The sequence below is a fragment of the Microcebus murinus genome, chromosome 19 (assembly GCF_040939455.1).
Source record: "Microcebus murinus isolate Inina chromosome 19, M.murinus_Inina_mat1.0, whole genome shotgun sequence".
Lineage (NCBI taxonomy): Eukaryota > Metazoa > Chordata > Mammalia > Primates > Cheirogaleidae > Microcebus > Microcebus murinus.
Window position 1 is genome coordinate 18,276,862 of NC_134122.1, and position 20,873 is coordinate 18,297,734.

The 20,873-nt window shown below is 45.6% G+C and overlaps 1 protein-coding gene and 1 long non-coding RNA gene across 3 annotated transcripts in view; one reads left to right on the forward strand and one right to left on the reverse strand.

The window, feature by feature from the left end:
- Positions 1-16,570, forward strand: part of LOC142862426 (uncharacterized) — a 36,293-nt gene extending 19,723 nt beyond the window's left edge. The window contains exons 2-4 of one of the 2 annotated variants that reach the window (XR_012913490.1): positions 547-637; positions 4,121-4,243; positions 9,900-16,570. This is a non-coding gene — a long non-coding RNA (uncharacterized LOC142862426). Of the gene's footprint in view, positions 1-546; positions 638-4,120; positions 4,244-4,870; positions 6,674-9,899 lie in introns of those variants that run through there. The other variant, XR_012913491.1, reaches the window with a different exon arrangement.
- LOC105879707 (aquaporin-8) lies at positions 12,682-20,538 on the reverse strand. Its single transcript, XM_012780133.3, has 5 exons — positions 20,297-20,538; positions 17,372-17,498; positions 15,507-15,721; positions 14,015-14,149; positions 12,682-12,764 (listed from the first exon to the last, which is right to left on the reverse strand). Exons 1-5 carry the CDS (start codon positions 20,536-20,538, stop codon positions 12,716-12,718), a joined length of 768 nt encoding a protein of 255 aa, XP_012635587.2. The 3' UTR covers positions 12,682-12,715.
- Positions 20,539-20,873: the final 335 nt, after the last annotated feature.

Below are 20,873 nucleotides of genomic sequence, written 5' to 3' on the forward strand. Positions count from 1 at the left end.
AGAGGGCTTCTAGTGATAATCAGGGTTTCAGCTCCCAGGCTTGAAACACTAAACTTTAACTCCGTGGTGCAGATTGGGGTAGAGAGAATTGAGGCTACCATAGCACTTTCCAAGTTGGACTTGTTTTGTTAATTTTTTCCTGGTTTCCCCACTATGACCTCCCTAAGGGTGAAATGACTGGCACCTAATATAGAATCAGGAGAAATACTGAGGTTTAGTGATGTTTGCCATATATTTCTGAGTCTCCATTCCTTTGGGCTAAGAAATTTTTGTTTAGTAGTTATCTGACTAGCTCTTGCCAATGAGCTTCCTGGGAAAGGAGTTAACACTATGAGGAAAGAGAGATGAAAAACATCCACTGTGGGAAATGTGAATATAAAGATGAATAGTTGGACGAGTCTGTACATTTGTAATGGGACACTAGATGTGCATTCGCTGGCCTTCTGAGGTGGATGATTTTCCTGTGGTTCCTGGGAACTTGGCTGTGGAACCTTGGCCTGAACTTGCTACTCTATCCTCACCTGCCTCCTTTGTCATCCCTTGCAGGTTTGCAGTAAGCATCGTCTACTGGTATGACACTAACATCCAACACTTTGTGAGACTGATGAAAGAGAGGAAGGCCCTGACGTTAACAGAGGCAAGTGACCACCTCCCTCCCCAACTTCTCTTCATCAGCCTAGAGACCTGAGGTTGTAGAGATTCTTTCTTTCTTTTTTGAGACAGTCTCACTGTGTTCCCCGGACTAGAGTACCATGGCATCAGCCTAGTTCACAGAAACCTCAAACTCCTGGGCTCAAGCGATCCTTCTGCCTCAGCCTCCTGAGTAGCTGGGACTACAGGCATGCGCCACCAGGCCCGGCTAATTTTTTCTATATATTTTTAGTTGTCCAGCTAATTTCTTTCTATTTTTAGTAAAGATGGGGTATTGCTCTTGCTCAGGCTGTTCTCAAACTCCTGAGCTCAAATGATCCTCCCGCCTCAGCCTCCCAGAGTACTAGGATTATAGGTGTAAGCCACTGCGCCCGGCCTAGAGATTCTTTCTTATAGGGAGTTCCAGCCTGCATCTTTGCCAATAGTATAGAAAAGTGCTTACTTCCCAACATCCTTACCAACAGAGTGTACCATGAAACTTTTTGCTCTTTGTTAATCTGATAAATGAAAAATGGCATCTTACTGTAATTTTAGTTTATACTCCTCTTATTTATAGGTGAGGTTAATCATCATTTTCATATGTTTAAAATCCATTTATGCATCTTTTACTGTAAACTGTCTATATTAGGAATTACTTTTTTCTAATTTTAAAAAATATAGGCCGGGCGCGGTGGCTCACGCCTGTAATCCTAGCTCTTGGGAGGCGGAGGCGGGTGGATTGCTCAAGGTCAGGAGTTCAAAACCAGCCTGAGCAAGAGCGAGACCCCGTCTCTACTATAAATAGAAAGAAATTAATTGGCCAACTGATATATATATATAAAAAATTAGCCGGGCATGGTGGCGCATGCCTGTAGTCCCAGCTACTCGGGAGGCTGAGGCAGAAGGATCGCTCGAGCCCAGGAGTTTGAGGTTGCTGTGAGCTAGGCTGACGCCACGGCACTCACTCTAGCCTGGACAACAAAGCGAGACTCTGTCTCAAAAAAAAAAAAATAAAAAAATAAATCTTTATTTTCCACACACCTCTTATACTGATTAAAATAAATATGGTGCCTGTAATCCTAGCACTCTGGGAGGCCGAGGCGGGAGGATCGCTCAAGGTCAGGAGTTTGAACACAGCCTGAGCAAGAGCGAGACCCCATCTCTACTAAAAATAGAAAGATATTAATTGGCCAACTAAAAATATATAGAAAAAATTAGCTGGGCATGGTGGCACATGCCTGTTGTCACAGCTACTTGGGAGGCTGAGGCAGGAGGAACGCTTGAGCCCAGGAGTTTGAAGTTGCTGTGAGCTAGGCTGACGCCTTGGCACTCTAGCCCGAGCAACACAGTGAGACTCTGTCTCAAAAAATAAAAAAAAATAAATATGGCAAAACTGCTTTATAAAACTGGTATGAGGAAGAAAGTCTCTTAGAATACTATATTAGACTTAGACTGTTTTGGTAGAGGAAGAAAGAGCTCTGTTTTGCCTGCAGCTCATCTAGATGTGTGGACTAATTCTGTGGATCTAATTGGGTTCTTCTGTGTGGGAGACTTTCTAAAGGCATTTGTCTATTTCAGGCTAAGCATACCTGAGTTTTCACCCCTCTTGTCTGTCTTTCTGAATCTTCCCTAAGGATGGAGACTGTAAGTTTCCTGCCAAGCTTCACACCTTGAGGGTTGTATGTCTAGAGGACTTGAGTTTTCTACAACTTTCATGTCCTTCAGTGTAGGCTGGAGGGATAGTGTTGTCAGACCTAGTAATTCTCAAATGAAGGAGGTCTCTGAGATGCTAGCAGCAATAGGCCTAGACTCAGAAGATTTGGCTCTCAAGATTCTTCAACAGATTTATTTTCCTTTCCAACACACAGTATGAATGGGATTGGCCATTTATCCCTTTTGAAGCTTGTAGCAGTAGGCATCTTGTTCAGGAATATCTCTGGAGTATGGCTACTGAGTGCAGTTTCAAACGCCTGCTCCTCATAAGCTCCGAAGAGCAAAGAAGTCTCTGTTTAGGTGTATGTGTACTGTCTGGAACACCTGAATGGAAGCAGCCTGAAGTAGTTAAATTCCTGGTTCTTCCATCCCAGGCAACAGTTTAGGTATGCAGAAATGGTAGAAGTTCAGCTCCTCTCTGTCTTAGCAGTGTAGAGCCTGAGAGGGAAGAGATGAGGAATTACTTTTTGTTGCCATATGAAAGTGTTAGTAACACTATTAGGCTCTGCCAATAATTTTAATCAAGGAAGTCAAAGGATTTCAGATAGGAGCATGACTTCTCAGACAGATGGAGAAATTGATGAAATGACAATGACCATAATTCTTGTGTGTGCAGGGAACCTTGGCTCTAAAGATGGATCTTGTACATGGATTCTATAAGAAATGCAAAGAAATTCTAAAGTGGTGGTTGCTAAGAACAAAGATTCATTGTTTTGCTTTGCACTCTCTCCCCTGCTCTGGAGGCAGGTTTCCTAACATACACTGCAGAGTCAGGAACACTCCTCCCTTCTCCCACTCCTGCTGGCAGCGTGTCAGCTAGCCTGCCTTCTTCCTCCCCTGTATTTGAACTTCTAGATTGCAGCCCAATAAAAGAGTGCCTCCCAAACACTCTCCTATTGTGTGTGTTAAGGATTTTTCCCCCTAATATCCAATTCATCACAGATGATATCTCTGTAAAATACAATAAAAATGATTTACTAGAAAAATAAAATGAAAAAGACATGCAAAATACAACTCCAAATTATTCATTAGTAAGTAAATTGAGCAGACATAATAATTCCTCTCTCAAATTGCAGTAAAAGTTTCAAAGTGCTCCTCTTAAAAATTTGTTCTTAATGTAATCATGGCCTGTTAACAGTTGCGTACACACATTGAGCAGGAGAGCTTTAGGATGCAGACAGTTTGTCTTCCTTTTTTTTTTTTTTTTTTATTCCATCTCTTTTTCCCAAACCCTCCACCCCAAAGCTTAACAAGTCATTTTGTTAGGCACTATTTGCATATGTCCTCAACTCTTATTTTGCATACAGATGAAGACCCCTTCAGGGTGGAGAGGAAAGGAACAGGATATGAAATGTGGCTTCATTTGCTTCAACATTCATCTGTCCAATTGTCTTACCCAAAATATTATTTTCCATGTGACCTCCCAATTTTAAGTTTTACTAGAGTCCTGAGTAGCTTTTACTATAGCTGTGAAAGGGACATTTCCAGGAGAGACATTTGGGTCAGATATTTTGACATAAAACACTTTTATACAAAAAACCATAGAACATTTTTTAAGGTAGTTAATTCCTCCACTTATAGATTATACTTCAATTCAAATGGCTTTTTTTAAAAAAGGCTTTAAAAGTTGCTGTTTTTCCGATAAAATCTACAGATCAATCTTTGACACTGAAGAAGGGCATGTTTTTTTCTGTTTTGATCTTCTAGTAGTGTGGGTTTTGCAGGGGTAATGTCTATCCTTATTGGATGATATATTGTTTCTCTGTCCCTGTCTCAGGACATTAGATTTTGCTCAAGTCTGTGGTGTCGGATTATAAAGGCATTTCTATGAAAGACAGAATGTCATTGTCAAATTCTCAACCTTGGTGCTGGGATGGATACCGCCTTATGGAAATTAAAGGTTAGTTAATATTCTCCTCTTTCCTTCCCAGTTGTTTAGATTTGATTTTTTGAAGATGTTTGCTTTATTAAAAATTTTAAAAATATATATTAAAGGTATGCAGTGACAGCCTGTCTCCCAGCCCTGCCCCCACCTGCCTAGACTACCCCCATGATCACCATCAGTCCCATAATTTATCTAACCAGGGCCCTAGGGACAGATATTTTAGGTTGTTTCTAATTGTTATAAATGGAATTATTATAAAAATTTTTGTATGTATTTCCCTCTGTATGTGCGCAAATATATCAGGATGAAAAATTCCACCCGTAGAATTCCTGGGACAAAGAGCATTTGTGATTTTGATGATAACTTAAGATTTTGTTGGCACAGTGGCATCTTGGGTAAAATTTGGAGATTGGCAAGGCTGGGTGGTGTTGATGTGAAAGTCCTTTTGTAGTCATTATCTGATTTGATCCCTTGACTGCCCTGCTAGGATATGGATGCAGATATAATTATATCACTCACAAGGAAGGAAACTTGGGTCTTGTTAGTGGCAGAACCAGGACTAAAGTGCTGGTCTTTGGCTTAGTTTTTACTGCATGTCTTTTCCCTACAAAGTCCTCACTGATTACATTTTCTTTTTTGTAGGTTCATACAGATTTTGCTTGATTTTTTTGAATCAGGTCTGTCATGTGGCATAATAGGTACGTATATTTCCCCAGATTTCTTGCAGACGTAAACTAAGTCCTGGTTTGTCCCTAATCAGTTCACCTGATAAGAAGATCTCTTTGGTCATCAGATCTCCCAACCTTACTAAAGTGAGAAGTCAGCAGCCTCAACATGATCTTGGCATTTGTTTCCCTCTGCATTCTTCTTTCATGATATGACCACTAACACTTATGAAGTGCTTTTACATACAAGATGTTATGAGTTAACATGACAGCCCTGTGAGGGGGGCTTACACAGTTAGGGGAAATGGTACTATGAGAGGTTATGTCTTTTTTAAAAAAAAGATGGAGTACGTATTAGAGGGTGTAGTGTTATACAATACATACTTCTGATACATTTCCACTTGTGTTCCCCTGCACTTGTATCCATGAGCAAATTTAAAACAACTTTATGTATGATGTTCTTAGGTCTCCAATCTTAAATGCTTTTTTTAAAAGAATTTGATTTAGTTGCCAACATTTCAAAAATAGATTTCTCACAAAAATCTTGATTTCCAACTTTCCTTGGAAAAATCAGAATACGTGGCAACATTAGACCCTGATTCCTGCACGGTGATAACTGAGTGATGTGGCCCCTCATTGACCAGAGTCATGCATTCTCTGGTTCTGTCCCCACTGCTCTGTTGTCTTATGTGTGACCTGCTTCACTCATTTCTATGACCTGTTCAACCCCTGCAGTCAATTCTTCCTCCAATTTTCTCCTCAACTTTTAATTTTGAATATTTCTAACAACACTTTTCTCATTTCTCAACCTTTCAAATCATGGGCAAATCTTCCATTGTTTTTCATTTGTGTGTAACTTAGAAGATCAAGGGAATTATTATCAATTCAGCTCAGAGAACATGCTCAGAGAGGATGGCCTTTACAAATGTTCCACATGAATTACACAGTAAACATCAGGTAACTAGATAAGCCTCCTTTCATGTACAACCGTAGTGCATCATTCATCCTCTTAGTGACTGGACTCCCAATGAAGTTTCCACAGAAAATATCTCCCCTACCCTTTGTTTCCCTCACACAAATTGTAAGTAGTACCTATTCAAGTGTTGACATTTGCTGGACTACAGTCATGTTTCTCTTAACAACAGGGATACATTCTGAGACAACTTCATGGTTGTGTGACCATCACAGAGAGTACTTACCCTACTCTAGATGGTAGAGCCTACTACACACCTAGGCTACAGAGTAGAGCCTATTGCTCCTGGGCTACAAACCTGTGTAGCATGTTACTCCACTGAATGCTGTAGGCAGTTGTGACACAGTGGTAAGCATATGTGTAGCTAAGCATGTCTAAACAGAAGGTCCAGTAAAAACATGGTATGAAAGATAAAAAATGGTACACCTGTATAGGATACTTAACTATAAATGGAGCTTGCAAGACTGGAAGTCATTCCAGGTGAGTGAGTGAGTGAATGTGAAGTTCTAGGACATTACTGTCCACTACTGTAAACACTTACATAAACACTATATACTTAGGCTACACTAAATTTATTTTTTTAAATTTCCCTTTTTCAGTAATAAATTAACATTAGCTTATTGTAACTTTTTTACTTTATAAACAAGTTTTTAACTTTTCGACCATTTATTTATTTATTTAGAGACAGAGTCTCACTGTGTTGCCCAGGCTAGAGTGCGTGCCGTGGCGTCAGCCTAGCTCACAGCAACCTCAAACTCCTAGGCTCAAGCGATCCTCCTGCCTCAGCCTCCCGAGTAGCTGGGACTTCAGGCATGCGCCACCATGCCTGGCTAATTTTTTCTATATATACTAGTTAGCCAATTAATTTCTTTCTATTTATAGTAGAGACGGGGTCTCGCTCTTGCTCAGGCTGGTTTCGAACTCCTGACCTCTGGCAATCCGCCCGCCTCGGCCTCCCAGAGTGCTAGGATTACAGGCGTGAGCCACCGCGCCCGGCCTCGACCATTTATTTTTATTTTTTTGGAGACCAGAGTCTTACTAAAGTGTTGTGGGGTCAGCCAGGCTCACAACAACCTCAAGCTCCTGAGCTCAAAGCGATCCTTCTGCCTCAGCCTCCTGAGTAGCTAGGATTACAGACGCATGCAACCATTTTTTTTTTTTTAATAGACAGTATCTCATTCTGTCACCCAGACTGGAATACTGGGGCACTATCATAGCTCACTGCAGCTTCGAACTTCTAGGCTCAAGCAATTCTTCTGCCCCAGTCTCTTGAGTAGCTGGCACTACAGGTATGTGTGCTATTAATACCATTCTTGACTAATTAAAAATAATTTTTTTTAGGAGATGAGGTCTGGCTATGTTGCCCAGGCTGGTCTTGAACTTCTGATCTCAAGTGATCCTCCCACCTTGTCCTCCCAAAGTGCTGGGATTACAGACATGACCCACCAGGCCTGGCCATAGATGGTTCTTGATTGGTTGATGTTGCTTCCTTCCTTCCCTTTAATTGGGAGCCTTCCTCAGACTCTGTCTTTCATCCTGATGAGTAGATGTGATGGCAGCTGTCCATATCAGTCTTTTATTTTGATGTGAATGAAACTAGGAACCTGTCTCTGCTTTCAGATACCACACCTGGGAGTATGAATTCCTCTTTCTATGTTTCCACACATTTTGGGTGCATGTAGCTTTGTTCACTTGGCTTGATTTGTGCATTCTTTTGTTCAACAAGCATCTTATGAGAGATGATGGATCAAGTGAATTTTGATAAAAGACCCTGTCACTTTGGAGCAAGCTTGGGAATGTGCTAGTGTGTAATATGTTCTCTGCAGCTGTTTCTTAACTGGCTTAACTCCCACCCACCACCCTCACCTTGTCACCTTGTACACAATAACTTAATTCAGTAATTTTCAAACAAACACAAAATCTGCCTCCTCACAATGTATATTGACTGCTCACATGCCTTACATTATCTCCTAAGCAATAGTTTAAAATGGTAAGACCACATGATGATAATTTCAATAATCCTAAAGCAATGATAGCAGATTCTCAGATTTTGCTTACTATATTCCACACCTTCCCTGTTCTGTAAGGTTTACATATATGAGTGTATTTAATTACCACCACAATCTGCAAGGTAGATTACTAGTACTATTCTGATTTTACAGGTAAGGGGATTGAAGCACAGAGAGTTAAGTTCAGCAGCTTGTCCACAGTCTCACAGCTCTTAAGTGTCAACCTAAGATTCAAATCCAGGCAATGAAATGATGGAGTATGTGCTCACAAACACCTTCTACCCTGACTGAAAATTGCGTGGGCTGATCTTTAGGGTCATAATCTGTACTCTCCACTAAAAGAATAATAATGGTTCTTGACTGGCAGTGTTGTCGCATGAACTCTAGGAATCACTTTACATATTGACAAAGTGATGAATTTTTGATACCTTGTATATGACAAAGTAATAGTGTATATGCTACAATAGTATATAATTAAGTTTTCTGACATTTTTGCATATATGGATTAATTATGTTTTTTTAACTAGCTTTTTAATTCAAAAAGTAATACCACCTACAGCGTACAAAGTAAAAAAATACAAATGGGTAGACAAGGAAAAGTCAATCTCTCTCCTACTCTAGACCTCAGCCTTCTAACCTGAGAAGCAATGCTGTCATAGTCCAGAATTTTTCTATGTACATATAAAGAAATATTTTTTTTCCTTAAAGACAGATGGGAGCATACTATCCATATTTTTCTATACTTTGCTTTTCAAGAGATTACCTTAGAGGTCATTTTATGTCTATATATGTATTTATCTTTTCTGATTTCGTGGCTATATAGTATTATGAATATGCCAGAATATGTTTAACCCCAAATGATGAGTATTTATTTCTAGATTCTTCCTATTATACCTAATGCTGTAGTAAATGTTCTCACATCTTAGCATCTTTTTTTTTTTTTTTTTTTTTTTTTTTTTGAGACAGAGTCTCGCTTTCTTGCCTAGGCTAGAGTGAGTGCCGTGGCGTCAGCCTAGCTCACAGCAACCTCAAACTCCTGGGCTCAAGCAATCCTCCTGCCTCAGCCTCCCGAGTAGCTGGGACTACAGGCACGAGCCACCATGCCCGGCTGATTTTTATATTATATATATTAGTTGGCCAATTAATTTCTTTCTATTTTTATGGTAGAGACGGGGTCTCGCTCAGGCTGGTTTTGAACTCCTGACCTTGAGCAATCCGCCCGCCTCGGCCTCCCAGAGTGCTAGGATTACAGGCGTGAGCCACCGCGCCCGGCCACATCTTAGCATCTTAGTGTAAATTGCTGTCATGGGAATGGCCGGGTCACGGGGTGAGCATTTAAAATAGATGTACACCACCCAGTTGCCCTTCCAGGGGCTGCACAGGTCTGCTCCCAGCAGTACTGTGTGTTATTGCTGCTCTTCTTTCTTCACCTGACCTGGGTGTGTGTTATCACAAGCTGGCCTCACCTGGCGAGAACTAGGATATTGTTGTTTTACTTTTGTGTATTTGCATACCTCAAAAATTGATAGTAGCTCCTCATAACATCTCATATCCACGCTATGTTCAGATTTCCCCAATTGTTTAACAAAACCTTTTATATACATCCAAACATGGTCTACACTTTGGAGTTGATTGATATGTCCCTGGAATCTAATAGTCCCCCTTCCTTCTTTCAAAAATGTAATTTATTAAATAAAGACACCTGCTACCCCACCCCTATTTAAACAGGTTAGTTTTCACATATCTATGTCACATTGCCCTAAAATGCTTAGAAAACTATTGCTTATAAAAAAGTTCTTCCTTTATTTCTCTTTGAATATCCTTGAGTGAGCTTTCCTGTGTTATAAAAATCTGTGTTCAGTATGGAAAATTGGAAAGTGAAGTAAGATAGATGCCAGGGGCAAGAATGGCCTTTCGATAGAGAAGTCATATCAGAGAAAGTCTGTTGTGGTTAAGAGTGTCTGGATTTGCATGAATGGTGCCTGGTTGTTCTCCATTTCTCTTCACCGCATGTTTTGTTATAGAAAGAACATCTCCTGTCACCAGGATGGGACATGGAATCTGCATTGGACATGATGGAGTTGTACAGCAGATTGCTGTGTGCTCAAGTGAGCACGTATAGGCTTGGCAAGCGGAGCTTCATGGTGGTTCATTGTGAGCTCAAGGCATGATTGTATTTTTAATGTCAAAAACCAAAACAAAACACTAACTAGACCTATTTTGATACAAGTTACGCATTGGCAGGATCTTGAGAATATCTTTATTAGCTGGTAGCTAAGATAGGGCTTATGCCCAGATTGTTTTATTTGAAATAAGGAATTATACCAGGAAAATTCCCCAGTGTAATTTCTCAGAATCCAAACTTAAAGCCATCATATTTTGCTGCTATTATAGCATTTCTAACTCTGACATCCTAAAAGCCTGTGATCTCTCCTTGTTACTGAGAAAAAGGTAGGTGGAATAGAAGTGATTTGGGTCAGTTTTGAGGTCTACTCTGTAGAGTCAGAATGAACTCAGGAATTGTTGGGATCAGCCTATGCTGTTTCTTCAGTCAACAAGGACTTTTCCTGAGTTCCTTCTGTACAGCACACACTAAACCACGGAGTGTGCAGTTATAGAGATTAATTGTTGCTCTTAAGAGCTATCATCTAGAAATTGAAATATGAAGCCCAGGACTTAAAATCCAATTGCAAGTTAAAACTGAGAAGAGTTATAATCATGTGTTTCTATTCTCTTCAATGGGAGACTAAAAGGGAAGTAGGACACAAGGCAGAAGACACAATATTGTCCCTTATTCAGAAACAAACAAGTGTGATGATCAAGATCATGAACCCTGCAACCGAACATACCTGATCTTAAACGTAGGTTCCACCAGTGTACTGCCTGTGTGACCTTGGATAACACTATCCCTTGAAACCTCCATTAGCTCTTCTGGGAAATGAGAAGAATAAGAGTCGTTACCTGTACTCGTTCCCTGGTGCTGCTGGAACAAAGTGCCACAAACTTGGAGGCTTAAAATGACCGAAATGTGTGCTCTCTCAGCTCTGGAGACCAGAAGTCCGAAATCAAGGTGTCAGCAGGGCCATGCTCCCTCCGAAGGCTCAAGAGGAGAATCTTTCTGCGTTCAGCTCCTAGTGCTGGCTTGTGACAGCATAACTCCAACCTCTGCCTCCATCTTTATGTGGCCTTTCCTCTGCATGGCCTTCTGTCTCTTACAAGGAAGGCCACCCTAATACAGTACGATCTCCTCTTGACACTTATGTCTACAAAGACTCTTTCCAAATAAGGTCACATCCTGAGGTTCAAGATGGATGTGAAGTTTGGGAGGACACTATTCAACGCACTACACTACCTCCTAGGATTGGTGTGGGAGTTAATGCCACAGTGCGTGGAAAGGGTTCAGCACAGCACCTACCACAGAGCCACGCTCAATAAACGTTAGCTGTGTACATGATGTATATGGGTGTGTATAAATATATGTATATGTAATTTGTTTTACATTTGTCAAAAGTTTATTTCATTATTTCACCACATTGTAGCTTTTAACGTTTTTTACTCTTTGTGAGTGTTGTAGTTTATATCTGATTTTATCATATTTCCTCCTTTAGGCATGTTGTTATTCTTCCCTGTTGTTTTCTTTTTCTCTAGGAATGTGTTGGATATTTGGATATATGTTGTATCCATTTTCTCGATAGGCAGTCTCTTATTGTATTGGTGATTTTCCCCAGTGAGCATTTGCTCATCTTGTTAGCTTATTGAGAATCATATTTTCCTGATAGTCCTTTATGGTATTATAACCATCATTTCCTATAAATTACCCATAGAATCTCCCAGAGAAGATACATGCTCTACTTGAAAGGTGTGAAGTTCTGAATGTGTCTCTTTATCCTTTCTTATTCATTATACTCATATCTTCTAGTCAAAGGTCACTGTCTCTTCAGGCCTATACTGTGCTACTTGCTCAGGATTCTATACCCTCAGGAAATTCTCGCCTTTCTGCTCCACCCACACCTCATCCCTAGCTGGAGTGCAGTGAATGGGCTGATAAGTATCCAGGACACTGGGCTGTCACCCAGACCATGAACTCTGCGTTGGACTTTTCAGCAGGGCCCAGAGGTCTATGATCTGGAATTGACTCTGACTAGAGTCCACGTTGGAGTCTAGAATGGACTCTGAACTCTAGACTAAGCTCCAGGATGCTCCTGACCAAGTGGAAACAGGCTCTGGGTTGGCCCACACTCTAAGTACCTACCGTGTCACTGGACTCTAGGCTTGCCCTAGACTTAGCCACCCTGGACAGCCAAGGCACAACCCCAGACTCTGGATATCTCCTAGTGGCGGCCATTTCTCAAATGAAAGAAAAGCCCATGGGTACATGGAAGGAAACACTGGTCTATTTATTGCAAAGCAAGATTGTCAGCTCGGAAAGCAAGAAAGTGGTCAGGCCTCTTCTGTAACAGGGGAACCAAGGAACAAGACAAGGAGACAGATAGGGTGCAGGAAACGAGCTGATGCACAGAAACAGCTTCCTCTCCCAATGCTGGGCGCTTCCTCTCAAGAAAAATCTTCTGCTGTGCTACTTCCACCTCTCTCTGGGCAGTGCCGGCAACATGCTCCCCAGGCTGAGGTCTCTGATGAGCACAAAGGAACTCCAGGAACTTAGAGCTTCCTCAGGACTGAGCAGCAGTCTGTCTGAGAAGCCGGGCCTGAGTTAGTGGAAGTGAGTCAGTCGCTCCTCTGGGCCTCTGTCCTGGCAGGAAATGCAGAAGCTGTCCTGTCCTAAGTAGAGGATGGTTCAGCTGAGGGCAGCAGTAGCAGCAGGGATCCCACCAGCTCAGCTTCACCGTCCCTTCAAGATTAAGCGGGTTTTCCCATCTCCAATGAAGAACCTACAAAAGAGGTTCAGTGAGGTCTCTGAGCCCTGGGGGAGAGACCCAGCCCTTCATCATATGTCTCCACCCCAGAATTCTCCAGAGAGATGACTTCCTGAGCTTTCCTAGCCTTCATAGCTAGGTCCCCCTGGGGAGAGGAGACACTATTTCCTGTTTGGTTTCCAACCCTTTTCCTGATGATGCTCACTGCTGCTGTTCTGAAAGCAGCAGACAGAATTATCAGCGATACATTTCAGAGCCACAGATTGAGTCCCAAGGGCCCCCAGGACTGCGGATGGGCAGTGGTGTAGGCTGTCTAGATCAGCCCAGACAGTGCCTGTCCCCCCCAGACAGTGTGAGGTAAACCCAACTTGTATGTGCGAAGTCCAGACAGATCCCCGTACTACCTGGAGCAGAAGGAACAGAGTGTAAGAAGAGAGCCTGAGAAGTGGTCAGACAGGACAGAGGCAACTCAGTAGTGTTTCCTAATTGCAATCCACGTACCCTTCTGGTAACATCACCCTTATCCACTGCACAGCCCTGGGGAGCACCATCCACATTGTATTTTACGTGAAGTCATCTCTTGATACAGGTGCAGGAACCTTACATGGTTTTCCTATGTGGATGGGTCCCCTGGAGTTGTACCACACTCCTGTGGGCACCACTCCTCCCCTACCCTCTATGCTACTCTTGGTTGTTTGGGTAAGGCTGGCCCCATCCCCACTCCAGGGTTCACCTCATGCTCCAGGCACAGCCAACAAGAGCGTCTGAGCCCCACAGCTGCAGTGATTGGACTCAGAGGTGGGCATGTGACCCAAACTGGGCTAGTCAAATGAGTGAACATCAGATTCAGGGTTTTTGCTAAAGCTCTAGTTCTGTTTCCTCTGGAGTTGTTAAGCTGCTAGAGAGTCTGGTGAGCATGTTCTCCTCTATTGGAGAGCCTAAGCAGGAAGCCCACAGAGAAAGTAGAGCCTATGAGAAAGTCCAAGTCCTGAAGATGTTGTTTGAGCTCTATCCAAAGCCACTGCTACCTGTGAACTTTTGGATTATGTGAGCTAATGAATTCCCCTTTATGACATATGCTGTTGTGAGATGAGTTTTTGTCACTTGCAGCCAAAAGTCCTAGATAGAGCCATGTTCTTTGTGTCTGAAGAGGATCCTTCTTTCCTTCTCCAAACTGAAGTGAGAGCCTACCCTCCATCACTGGATGCTCTGGAGCAGTCACCAGATGCCCACCAGCTAGGCCAGTGACTGAGTCACACTCCTACCTAATGAACAGTCCCACCAGCAGGGCAGCTAGGATTGGGCCCAGCCAGTAGATCCAGTGGAAGCTCCAGTAGTTGGCCATGACAGCAGGTCCAAAGGCACGGGCAGGATTCATGCAGGCTCCAGACACATTACCCCTGCAAATAGCCAGCACACTGGTCACCACGATCCCAGCCAGGCCCCACCTCCCCTCAAAGTCATGTCCCCAACTAGACCTAGGGCCCACAGACCCTGGAAACCCTTTCAAAACTCCCATATCATGGCCTTCGGGGTGGATCCTTAACACTGGGAAGCAAAAAGCCTGGCTTCTGTGTGTAGAGTCTGGAACTCCCCACATATCCTAATAAAAATGACCAGCAAAGAATGCCTGTTTGGTGATGGCAGGAAGAGAGGCTGGATCTGAGTCCTCTCCAAAGTCTGTAAAGCAAAGTCAAGCAGTTGTTACCCACTCTGGAGTATAGCTGACCTAGAATCAAAGGCCAGACCAGCTATGTTTCAACTGAGGTGAAAGTGTCTATCCCATAGGGTAGGTGGTTGTCAGGAGTCAAAGAGAAATTGCATATAGAGCCTATGCCTCACGTATAATTAATGTACAACAGCATTAACTATAATCTAGTCAATTCAGACTCTTGTGCTACAAGTTTGAGCCTTCAGTTTCCTATGGGGGAAACCTCCCAGGTGCATCTCTCTAGTTGTGGGTCTGGATCCTCAGCCCATTCACTCAAGCTGGTGGGCCCTGTGTCCAGCAACCAGTCAAAAGGTTTGTACGTGAACCACAGACCACTAGGGGGCAGTAAAGCATGGGCACAGCTTTATACACATTCCCCAGCCCAGTCTGGGCTCCTCAAAGATGACACAGCTGACTCAGGAGAAGGACTAGACTGTGTGCAAAAGAAAGGATGGTGTTGTATATTAGAAATCCCCTTGTCCCAAATCTGTCACTTAATTTGCCACTGCCCATTTACCTTACTGTCCCTTCCATCCTCTCTGAGCCTCAGGTTTCTCATCTATAATATAAAATAGAGAAATAATCCCAGACCCAACTTTGTCTCCTTAATGTCTCCCCATGACTGCTAGGAGTCTTGAAATCAAGAACATGGTGGCTGTAGATGCGTTTTGTAAGCCTGAGGCTAAAACCTGGCTTCCCACTGGCTGAATGAACACAGTCTGCAGGAATGTTTGATTTATCAAAATTGGAAAATGTCATATGAAAATCCAAATTTCTGTATTTTTTTAATGAAATTAAAGGATAACCCCAGACCCATTTTCTCATGAAGCAATGACTGACTAGCGTTGAATTGACAGAAGTCTTTAAACACCAGAGTCCTTACCACTCCCTGTTGTCTGCCCAGGGCCAGCCCACTGCCCTCATCTGCAGCAGCAGCAGCCTGGCCCCTATTAGTAGCTGAGTCTGTGACCTTCAGGCCTGACCTCATCCAGAGCCAGGACAGCCCAGATCTGGGCATAGTTGCCCCATTCCCAAGGGACACTTACCCTGCCAGGATGTCCACTGTGACGGACAGGCCGATGGAGAATGGGGCCAGAGGGCCCTTGGTCCTCTCGTTGATGGCTCCCATGCATACAGCCAGGGCCAGCAGCATCGTCAGGATGATCTCTGCCCCCAGTGCCCCTGCCACTTGCCCCTGCTCCTGGACTGTCACAAAGGCCGCCCCAGATGCGTTCCAGAACCTCTCCTCAGGACTCACTGCCTACAGAGAGACAGCTGGGAGCTGAGGGGAGGGGGCCTAAAAGTGCACGCTGCCTACCTTAAGAGCCAGTGAAGGGTTAGGCCAATGTGCAGGTAGACATGTCCGGGTCCACATCCCAGCTCCCCTAGTTCTGACTGTGTGAGCTATGGGCCCTCTCTGAGCCTCAGTTTGCTCATCTGAGGAGTGGGGACAACCCAGCAGTGGCTCCAGGGGTTATGGGCCTGAGCTTATTATGTAACTTGGATGACCCTCTTTGAGAAAAAGAACAAACATCTGCTTGCCACCTTTACAAACACACATGATCAGGTGAATGCAGCGCCAGGCCCCACGGGACCTCGGGAGGGGCCTGTGCAAGGAGAGCCCGGCAGCTGAGGCTCCATTAGCTCCACAGGAATTGGGCCTCAGGTGGTCACAGCAGCTGGAGAAGGAAGACAGTGGCGCACACAGGCTCCTGGGCTCTGCTGCTCACCAGCTTGTCTGAACTTGGGCAAGTTACTGACTTCTGTGCCACTGTTTCCCTGTCTACAGAATGGGGGTGATAATGACAGTTCCTAGGTCACAGGTAAGGGTCTTGGCATGCCTGGCACATAGTGCTCTCTAAGGACTCACTGTGGTTTCTTGTGAAGTTGCTAGGAGATTAGAGTATGTGGAAAGTGCTTAGCAAGGAGGGTGTGCTCTGTGAACGGCAGCTGTTGCTATGTGCTCATCGGAATCATGTTTGACAAATTTCATGTGGTAGGGCTTGAGGGTGAGTCTGGGCCCCACTATCCACAGAGATTCAGAGGGGGAAGATCCTGGCCGCCTTCCAGAGACAGGGAAATCGGCTGCGGGTCTCACGTGGTGGCATGGAGAGACAAAAAATGAGACATTGGACCAAAGTCTGCAGTGGGCCAGGGCTGAGAGCTTCAGACCCAATTGCAGCCAGGCTGACGGCTCTCTCATCCACCACACACAGCAAGCAAGGCCCAGGTCTCAAAGGGTCTCTGGTTCAACTGATACTTAAGGATGGAAAGAAGGGGGGATGGGGAAGAGGAAAGAGGGAGGGAGGGAGCCCATCCATAGATTTGTGTGTAGAGCTATACAAATCCTGTGGCTGAGAGGAAGAGCTGGCCTTCTTGTTGCAATGGGAAGATTCCAACCATGAACTGAATATCCACTCCCATCAAAGATAACTTAGTTTAAAGGCAAGCAAAGTGGAGAACATACAGAAGTTAATTCAGGAATTTCTCAAGAATAGTAATCATATTCATCCTGAATCCGCAGTCATTGCTTAGTGAGATGTTTGTAGAATGAAGGAACAAATGAATGAGTGAGTGAATAATAATAATAATAATAAAAAGACCCCATTACAACTATCTTAACTCCAAAGCCAAAAATAGGCTCAGGAAGAAGATGCCAAGTCCGAAATTTGCTTCACAGTCTGCAGGGAAGGGCTGTGTCAAATGGGAACAGAACAGGATAGGTTTGGGAGGACCGAGCCCCACAGAATGTGCCCCTCCTCAGTAGGAAAGGGTCCACCAAGTTCTACAGGCATAAACAAGCCAAGAGTTGGGCCTTTCCCCACTGCCCACCATCTCCCCACCGACACACACACCTCCAGCCGTCCCATCAGAGCTGAAGCCTCTGGCCCAGTCCCCGGGGGTCACCCACCTTGGCCAGGGCAGCCCCGATCAGCCCCCCGAACAGCTGGGAGATCCAGTAGGGAACGAGCATCATCAGGGTGAGGCCTCCACTCAGCATGGCCGCCAGGGACACCGCAGGGTTAAAGTGTCCCCCACTGTAACCCATAAGAGCAGAAGGAAGTCATGAGGCTACTGTCCAGGACCAACCACAACTCTGTCACCTGAGAGAATGTGTCCCAGCCAGCCCCCCAGGATGAGCTTGCAGGGCTAGAGTCAGTCTAGGGTCCAGCCCAGATAGGAAGAGGCACCAGATGGCTCCCATTTTCCCTGAGGTGTCAGATGATGGGGCGACAGACACGGGGAGCTAAGGGAAGGGGAGTGCAGCCCCTAAGCCTAAGCCCAGACCTTAAGGTGGCCTCAGAGGAAGAACTGTCCTTTAAGACTGTCCCTTAATTCCCTCCCGAGTGCCTCAGAGCTCCCTCCCCCCTCCAGAGAGGTGGCCGCAGGTCAGACTGAGACTCCAGGCTCCAAGTTAGTAGCCCAAGAGTCATGTCCTGTCCTCCCCTTATTGGTAGCGAGGCCAGAATAAGAGCTCTGGATGTAACTGCTCAGCCAAGAAATCCCCACTTGAGTTCTGAGTGTGAGGAGTGAAACTCGGAGGTTAGGTTGGAAATGGAGTTGAGAATTGGGGGTTGGGGTGGGGTGGGGGGTCCTGATCAGGTCAAGGATTGGGAGTTTGGGATGAGCGTCAGAGCTAGACGAGTCAGAACCTAGGGTCCGAGGGCAGCTTCCAGTTGGCTGCCCCTACCTTGCTGGTGGGTAAAGAGCTTCCTGTTCATCGAGATGCCCTACCAGCCCTGGCCCCAGAGCCAGGAGGCCCCCAAGCCCCTGCATCCCCATTGGTGTTGGTATCCCGTTCAGCCCCACTCTGATGGAGGGACTGTTCTCAGAGGTTGGCCCATTACATCCCTTTGGTCCCCGGTAATGGATACGAGGGAAAGTGACCCCATGACCCCCAACATCACAAGAGCCAAAGTGCCTCCAGATGTTAAGAGCCCAATAGTGAGCCTGCCCACCCCCAATGGACACAAGGCATTGAGCTGAGACTGGACAGAGGACCTTGGCTTTGGACAAAAGGACTTTGTCCAACACCCTGATACTTCTTGACCAGCTGCCCCCAGCTTGTCTGGCTCAGTTCTCTGCCCAGGCCCTCAGGTGAGCCTCCTGCATGATATGAAAGCACTAGCCGGTGCTCAGTCTCCAAAAGTCAGGATAAGGGGCCACCAGGCCCTCCTGGCCTCAGGTAGCTCAGCCTGGGCTTTGCCAAAGTAAACAGGATGCTTTGGCTTCCCAGGGGCAGGGAGTGGCTTCTCAGGGATCCTGCAGAGCTAGAACCCCTTAGGCCATTGGCCTCTACTCCACCATCCCATGGGAGAGGCTGTTATTGAGCACGGCTCCAACAGGAGAGGGCTGGATGCCCTGAGGACACATATTCCATAGACCAACAGTCAAAATACTTTGTTCATTCATTCGTTGCTCACTCAGCAAATATTTATTGAACACTATGCGCCAGGTGCTGTGCTGGGCCCTTACACACCCTAACTTGGATCCATTCGACAACCTCGAAGTCAGTGCCTGTGCACAGGAGGTGCTGAATCTATATTTGTGGAAAAAGTCAATGATTGAATAAAAGGTTGATATTACAGAGAGGCAGGATACTACAATGTCAGAGAGATGGTCTCTCCAGCCAGCTGGCCTGGGTTCAAACCCCAGCTGTGCCACTGCATAGCTGTGTGTCCTTGGACAAGTTCATAACCTCTCTGTGCCTCAATGATCCCCACCTGACAAGGCTGTTGCAAAGCTGTAATGAATTACTTCATGTACAGCAGATAGTACTGTCTCTATAGTTAGTATATAATAAATATCAGCCATTATTATTACCCACATTTATACCACTGCACACAGGTTCATCAACTTGCCCTGCTGACCCAGGTCAGATGTGCTTTTCATTCCTCTCCCAGCCTCCCTTGGACATTGAAAGAGATGTTTTCTTTCCATTCTGGTTTTCTCAGAAACAGTATTTCAGTTTCCCTATTCAGATCTATGTTCTGATTGAGATTAAATATAGGCCAACCTTGTCCCAGATCCTCCTGCCAGATCTTCGTTACAGCTGCCTCTCCTGGGGACCTGCCGACCTCCCCACAGCCCTCCCCATCGAGCCCCCACCCAGGTGAGAGCTGAGCCAGAGGAGCCTGTCCCCTCTGCCTGCCCGCCTGGTCACCACTTGACTGGCTGCGGCCACTGCAGGTCTTTGCACACTCGAGTGGGAAGCCCCGGTGGGTTCCTCTGCACGTCTTTGCTTTCCCTAAACCCCTTGTAGTGGTAACAATAACACAGCAACCAGCACCGGCTGAGTGCTTGGCGTGTGCTGAGCGCTTCACTTCATTTCATTCTCAACACCCCCACCCCCAACTTAAGGCACTCCGGCTTGGGTGCTGGAGCCAGACAGCTTGGACTTGGTTCCTGGCTCTGTCACTTTCTAGCCCTATAACCTGGGACAGGTTACACGGACTTTCTCTTTTACAGCTGTAAAATGGGGCTAACAACGGGACCTACCCCACAAGGTTCTTGTGAGGGTTGGATGATTAATATCTATAAAGAGCTTAGAATAGTGCCTGGTACATGCTTAGCAAGATAGACATGTTAGCTTGGAAAAATTAATTGAAAAAATACGCTGCTATTCCCATTTTATAGTTTGGAGAGGGACCTGCCCAAAGCCAGGCGCTCACGGGCTGCAGAGTGAGGAGAGGACCCCAGGCAGGCTGAGGCCCCACCCCACGCTGCTCCACAGTGCTCCCTGGAGTCCCGAGTGGTGCCAGGGCCTGACCACAGCTTTGTCCCCACCCCAGCTTCCCATGGGAGCCCCACGCTGAGTGCTTGAGGCTGGTCTCACCTGATGTTCCCCAGTGTGGCAATGATGAGCCCCAGGGCCAGCCCGTGGGCCAGGGCTGGCTGCAGCAGCCCGGTGTCCGGCCCATTCTCGATGACAGACAGGCAGCCGATGAAGATGAAGAGGGCAGAGCCCAGAAGCTCAGCCAGGCAGGGTTGCACCAGCCGCTCGTACCAGGACACACGCCACCTGTCACCCACGCTCGGCTCCTTCACCTTGACGTTGCCAAAGTTAGAGTCACACATAGCTACCTGCCGCAGGGAAAAAGGACAGTGGTCATGGGTGGCAGGAGAGCCCAGACAGGAGGCCCCGACCCCTAACCTTGAATTCCTTCGCAGCCACCTCTTGCTCTGCCAGGCTGCAGAGGAAGAAGCGGCAGTGGGCTCACCTCTCCAGACATCAGGACAGGATGGCACAAGCCCTGGGCTCTTGCCTGAGCTGCTGGGAAACCCGCACCTGTTGTTCTCGGCACTCTTGTCTCCGACACAGGACCTGCTTGTCCCACTACAGGCTCTGCCCCTTTTAAAGGGCTGCAGAAGCTCACTGACAGTGCTCAGAAGCCAATAAAGTCCAAGTGGGA

Bases quoted from the DNA above. Each gene is read 5' to 3' on its own strand.
- LOC105879707 (XM_012780133.3), bottom strand. From the start codon at position 20,538: ATGTGTGACTCTAACTTTGGCAACGTCAAGGTGAAGGAGCCGAGCGTG. The intron at 17,499-20,296 runs GTGAGACCAGCC...TATGGGTTACAG, and splicing joins GCCACACTGGGGAACATCAG to TGGGGGACACTTTAACCCTG. The intron at 15,722-17,371 runs GTGGGTGACCCC...GTCTCTCTGTAG, and splicing joins TCGGGGCTGCCCTGGCCAAG to GCAGTGAGTCCTGAGGAGAG.